General features: G+C 43.3%; 1 protein-coding gene across 11 annotated transcripts in view; it reads right to left on the bottom strand.

The window, feature by feature from the left end:
* Positions 1 to 271: 271 nt before the first annotated feature.
* The window catches only part of LOC137415818 (repulsive guidance molecule A), a 204,575-nt gene continuing 198,092 nt past the window's right edge, over positions 272 to 6,754 (bottom strand). For all 11 annotated transcript variants that reach the window (XM_078779789.1, XM_078779783.1, XM_078779786.1 and 8 more), the window contains 2 exons: positions 3,142 to 3,351; positions 272 to 2,981 (listed from right to left, as the gene is read on the bottom strand). In XM_078779789.1, coding sequence (XP_078635915.1) covers positions 2,529 to 2,981; positions 3,142 to 3,351 — 663 coding nt within the window. In that variant the 3' untranslated portion in view covers positions 272 to 2,528. The remainder of the gene's footprint in view (positions 2,982 to 3,141; positions 3,352 to 6,754) is intronic.

The following is a 6,754-nucleotide window of genomic DNA, read 5'->3' as shown; positions in this document are numbered from 1 at the left end:
CTGGTTAGCTTGTGTATGAATTGCAATCACCGATAAGGATGGGAAGTTCGTCGATTGTGATATATGTGAGGGTCTCATTAAAAAGGTGAATTTGTTCATTCATCACCCAACTTCATCCCACCCAAAATGGGCATTGTGGGCCAAATAGCATCCTCCTGTGTTCATAGTTCACCTTAACGCCCACCAAGTGGCGCTGTCTTTCGACGAACCAGTGTTCGGCCGACATAACAGGGCCCTGTAGATGTCAGAAAAGACCACACAAAAGAAAGCATCACAATAGCAAGTACAGTATTTATTTCCAAACAAAGCGCATGTTTATTCATTTAATCCTTCAATAAACTTTTTCAATGTTCCAATGAGGGTGATCGGAATCGAGTACGACAGCTCGTCTTTGAATCACAGTTTATCACAACGATGGCATACCAGCAATGCCTATACACCTGAAAGGGACAACTAAGAAGTCACACCATTAATTAGCACTTGCTGTTAATTTCAGTGCCAAGGATGGCATCACCTCGGAGATCCAAGGGATACGGATGCAAGCCTTGCACAATGCCAATCGTGAAGCACAAGGTGACGGCTTCTTGATGCCCACAAGATGTTTCCGTGGTCGAAACATGCCCAATTGGAGACAGGTTACAGCCGAAATTTATTTGTTTTTAAAAAAACAGTAAAAATATGGACTTGATTGGAACAAGATAAAAAAGTCATGAGCAAATAATGTTGAGAGTTTTATGGTCGATGACAAAACTGATGACAACCACAGATGGACGCACCTCCGAAAGTAAGAAAAGTGTAACCGGCAATTGAACGAAAAGCAGTTCGCAATACCAGGTGCATGCGCCTCTGTTTAAACAATCTAAAATAACTTGTTGTTGCAACTTTTTGGAAAACAGAGCAATTCCACTCTGACAAACCATTTAACATTATTTACCTGCTTGATGAACAAGAAAATCAAACTTCGGAAGGTTTCACGACCAAACCACTACACCATGAAAGGCAACGATGCAATGAAGCAACCGGGGACATATTCTTGAAAACTCCACTGAACAACAGACCATAATACTTGGAGGAAATCATTTTGATAAATCCATCGATCTATAGACCATAATAAACGGCACAGTGCAAACGAACAGGATATGATGCAAATGCAATCATCAAAATCACGATCAAACAAAAGTTTGGCTTTTCATAAATAAATAACATATGTACAGACACAACAAATAAACTTCTCGCCAAACTGTTTGTTCCTCCTCAAAAAAATAAAAGTCCAGAGAGCCAAGACCGACAAACTAAAAGAACCGATGACATCATCTATGGCACGTCCTCTCGAGGAAACCTCAACATTGATGGTCTCAAATTCGTCTCAAGATTTCCCGCAGATGGTGGGACATCGTGAAAAAGTTAGTGCCGGAGGAAATAATAACAACAAAACCCCCAGCAAATTAGGACACGAAAGACAGATTATCACAATCTTCAGGTTTAACCATCAACACAAATCACAATATACTCTTATATATATGTACAGCTGGCAAAGTTTTAAACATTACCAAAAAGTCAGAGTGAGGTCAAGCGAGGAAAGAAGAGCCGAGGGAAGTTTAACATAAGGCAAAAGAAAGCGACTTCAAAGCCCATAAAAGGCGTGTGTTTATGCTTTTAATCGGGCATTGGCTTCAATTATAACCTAAATATTATGTATGTATGATAAATAAGCCTCACGCGGTTTTATCTAGAACTCTGGAGACCGGTGTGATTCTTAAAAGTCGCGGTGAAGAAAACCCCCCCTTCCCCCAAAAATCGTTTTATAATCCGCTTTCAGACCCTTCTCTACAATCCAGGGAAATTAAATTATTCTCAAACCCGAAGAAGAAGAAAGTTTTACTCGAAGGTTAGGCAAATAGTTTCAACATTCTGGCCACGTCTGATTGCATGGAATGTACCTTTACCAAATGCTTGGTCCAATCCGAGTTTGTAAAAGACCTCAAAGCTCTCCCTGGGTTTCCTTCAAAAATCACGACTGCCACTCACAAAAGTAGACCACAGATGGTCAATCTATGCATGAGAAAATCTTCACGAAAATACGTCCTTTGGGGAACAAAGCAATGGCCGAATCGAAATATTATTAATGGTAATTAAAAAGGAAATAAAGTTGTGCATTTCCCAAAGCAAATTAATGGCAAGGTTTTGCAGCCGACAAATGGTGTCCTTCAATTGACCGCGACCCACCCAACGAGAGTTTCCCAACATGGGATGGGATGGCGAATTTTTTAATGGCAAATGCAGAGCAGATTGGCAGGAATATATTGTTTGTTTGTTTCTAATTCGCAAAGTGAAAGAAAGAAGAGGGGTTAGAGTTGGAAGGGAGGGAGGGTACGTGTGGGATGGAACCAAACAAGATAAAGAGACTTCTGTTAAAGGGAGAAGATATTGGGTGTACAATATATTACACAATCTAACAATATAAATAACAGAACAGTTATGGTGGTAACATCAAAAACACAGGAACAATAACAAAGTGTCTTTTTGGGTCAATACAAAAAGGCTGCACTGCTGACAGCTGCAGCAATGAGCGAAAGCGCAAGGGGCCACGGCCGACCAGGGGCACCGTCCCGCAGTGTGGGGTCCGTTGTGCTGCGGTACACGTTTAGGCGCCGCTTATCAGGGTAGAGCGCTCGTACATCCTCGAAGGCGGCATAGGCAGCCTGTGTAAAGTTGAGGTCGCCCGTCGTGAGTAGATCGAAGACGCAAGAGTGAAAGTATAGGTCTTCGACAGGCAGACGCTCCTTACATCGGGCTCGTGCTGCGGCAGGCGCTGGTGCACGTGCCGGCGGGCGGGCAAGCAATGCGTGATACTCCTTCTTGCGAATGCGCTCCAATGCCGGACAGCCTGAGAGGCAAAGCTGCAAACCACCAGCTTCGCTCGAGCCAGCCTCAGCCAGCGCAGAGGGAACACGGACGGCGAAAGTGAGGTACCTGCCCACCTTCAAACGGATCCGGGAAGAAATAGAAAATAACGTATGAGAGAAAATGAACTCATGCAAGCAATATCGTGCCAATGTTTAAGATAAACGCATTCAATTAGCACCTACAGCCAATGCCAAAGAATATCATCGGACTTGACCTTGAGACCATGGTACAGACCTGCCTGACGACGACGGTGGTGCCAATGTGCCGAGCACGGATTTCAACATGGTGGCCAGGAACCAGTTCGAGAACTCGCAGGCTGCCGGTGGAGTCTCGTGGTCCCCCGTTTTTAGATCCGTCCACAAAGGCGGGCGGGAGGCTGCCAGACTCTGCCTGGTACATCTTCTGCTCAGTGCACTCGCCAAAACTTTTGAAGATGATGGTGAGCTGCGCACAAATGGCGAGACTCGTTAGCACCGCAAACAGAGCCTTTCAACCTCAAAATGTGACACGTCCTGTATCAATAACGTTGGCGGAGTCATTTACCAAGCAAAATGAAAACAATGACATCCAGTAAGTTGTTGTCTTGCGGGGTGTTTATCAACATTTTGGTGTACATTCATTTTGGTTCAAAAAATAAAAATACCTCTGCGAAATAGCATGTTTCTCGTTACTACTAAAATGAGCCTTCCTGTGGCAGAATACCAAAGCAATTGTACATTTTGCGATAAGAGTCCCACATTTGGCTGATGCGTACATTTAAAAAACATCCGAAGAAAAAAAATAAAATAATTTATCTCCTATCACTGGGTCGTCAATCATCACAAAACTTCGAAGGCACACAGTGCATTCAGAAAGTATACAGACCCCTTCACTTTTTTCATATTTTGTTATGTTGCAGCCTCATGGTGAAATCGTTTAAAATTCACTTTTTCCTTCATCAATCTGCACTCAATACCCCATAATGACAAAGAGAAAACATGATTTTAGAAAGATTTGCAAATTTATTAAATAGAAAAAACTGAAATATCACATTGACAAAAGTATTCATACCCTTTGCTATGACACTTGAAATTTATCTCAGGTGCCTCCCATTTCTCTTGATCATCTTTGAGATGTTTCTACACCTTGATTGGAGTCCACCTGTGGTAAATTCAATTGATTGGACATGATTTGAAAAGGCACACACCTGTCTATATAGGGTCTCACAGCTGACAATGCATATCAGAGCAAAAACCAAGCCATGAGGTCGAAGGAACTGCCTGCAGAGCTCAGAGACAGGATTGTGTCGAGGCACAGATCTGGGGAAGCCTACAAAAAAATCTCTGCTGGATTGAAGGTTCCCAAGAGCACAGTGGCCACCATAATTCTTAAATGGAAGAAGTTCGGAACAACCAGGACTCTTCCTAGAGCTGGCCGCCCGGCCAAACTGAGCAATCGGGGGAGAATGGCCTTGGCAAGAGAGGTGACCAGGAACCCGATGGTCACTTTGGCTGAGCTCCAGAGATCCTGTGTGGAGATGGGAGAAACTTCCAGAAGGACAACCATCACTGCAACACTCCACCGATCTGGGCTTTATGGCAGAGTGGCCAGACGGAAGCCTCTCCTCTATGAAAGACACATGAAAGCCCACTTGGAGTTAGGAAAAAAACACCTAAAGGACTCTCAGACTGTGAGAAACAAGATTCTGTGGTCTGATGAAACCAAGATTGAACTGTTTGGCTTCCGTCTGGCCACTCTGCCATATAGCCCAGATCGGTGGAGTGTTGCAGTGATGGTTGTCCTTCTAGAAGTTTCTCCCATCTCCACACAGGATCTCTGGAGCTCAGCCAGAGTGACCATCGGGTTCTTGGTCACCTCTCTTACCAAGGCCCTTCTCCCCCGATTGCTCAGTTTGGCCGGACGGCCAGCTCTAGGAAGAGTCCTGGTTGTTCCAAACTTCTTCCATTTAAGAATTATGGAGGCCACTGTGCTCTTGGGAACCTTCAATCCAGCAGAGATTTTTTTGTAGGCTTCCCCAGATCTGTGCCTCGACACAATCCTGTCTCTGAGCTCTGCAGGCAGTTCCTTCGACCTCATGGCTTGGTTTTTGCTCTGATATGCATTGTCAGCTGTGAGACCTTATATAGACAGGTGTGTGCCTTTCCAAATCATGTCGAATCAATTGAATTTACCACAGGTAGACTCCAATCAAGGTGTAGAAACATCTCAAAGATGATCAAGAGAAATGGGAAGCACCTGAGCTAAATTTCAAGTGTCATAGCAAAGGGTATGAATACTTATGTCAATGTGATATTTCAGTTTTTTCTTTTTAATGAATTTGCAAAACTTTCTAAAATCCTGTTTTCTCTTTGTCATTATGGGGTATTGAGTGTAGATTGATGAGGGAAAAAATGAATTTAAACGATTTCAGCATAAGGCTGCAACATAACAAAATGTGAAACAAGTGAAGGGGTCTGAATACTTTCTGAATGCACTGTAATTAACAATGTCTTACAACTCCGCTTACGGCACCCAAATATACTTCCCAACTCTTCTTTTTATTCCATTTGGCCAAGTCGAAAGAAAACTTTTTGAACAGAATCTAAGGCTCGTGTGGAGATGCCACACATCTCTCACAAGTGGACATGCAGGCGAAGACACGAGAAGGGATTGTTAGACGGGACAACATTGGACTGTTACGTGAGACAAACACACATCCTGAACTTTGGGAGATGTACTAACTTCCCCGGACACTCTTACCATCAGAGACATCACAACAGTGGAGCCACCTTTCTCACCGCACGCAGCTGGGCATTTTCTTGAGCAATTTCTTCCTCCCCGTGGATGCCAACCGATAGGTTTTGTCCATGCACTTGTATTTATAAATGCTGAACGTCGAAGCAAGGAAGCAACATGTACTATTTTAAAGTGTTTTGATATGACTCAGCCGGGGTTTGAACCACCGACCTACTACTAGACTCGGAGCGGACGTTTGCCATGCTGGATGACGTCAGGGCACTCCAATGGGTGGCATCACAGGATTGATGTTGTTCTATTCCTATCAATTCCCATAACCAGTCTTTGCAGATTTTCATATAATGTGCTGCAGGAAAAAGGAGCAATTTCGCAGGAAAAAGGAGCAATTTCGCAACACATTTAATATTTGCGAATGTTCCCATACCGATTGGAAGCTTCCAATATCACTTCAATTTCATTAAGCATAAAATGCAAAGAAAATGTCTGAACTACAAGTCAGTGCTTTGTAATTTTGTAAAACACTGTCGTTTTCTGGGACATTCTCCCTCACATTGGTACTTGCACTTTTTGCACTTGCACCATTTGAGATGCTTTTTCTTGCAGGTGCAGGAGACTTTTTGCAGGTTTTGCAAGCGCTTAAAGCAGTGTCATCTGGTGTGACTTGTACAAAAAATTCCCAACATTTTTGATGCAGATGTCACTGCTCCAGATGTCCCTGCTCTCAAATGTTGTGTTTATGCTTCCCCTTCTCTCCACATCTTGTCTAGCGCTCCCCTTATTATATGTCTTGTGTGTCTGTTTGATTTTTTTTGTGTGATAAATGTTAGCTCTTTCACGAGCCTCGATCCTGTATACAAAAAAGAAAGAAAAAAAAAGAACCAGACAGAGCAGTGCCCGACCCAAGACAAATCCACCCTGACAGGCTGCCCTCTATACATGCTGCTTCTCAGCAACGTGAGCAGTGGAATTACTTGTATAATCATTTTTCTTTGCAAAGATTATCTGTTTCTAGCATTGTCCACATCAATGCAGGTGATACACATTCCAGCATAGACGATTATATCAAACCACTCAACAAGACCTGCTTTCTTCTGGGATATTGGTTGACGTG

The sequence above is a fragment of the Myxine glutinosa genome, chromosome 6 (genome assembly GCF_964187855.1).
Source record: "Myxine glutinosa chromosome 6, kmMyxGlut1.1, whole genome shotgun sequence".
Lineage (NCBI taxonomy): Eukaryota > Metazoa > Chordata > Myxini > Myxiniformes > Myxinidae > Myxine > Myxine glutinosa.
Note: the sequence above shows the minus strand (reverse complement) of the source record. Positions and strands in the feature narration are given on the sequence as shown.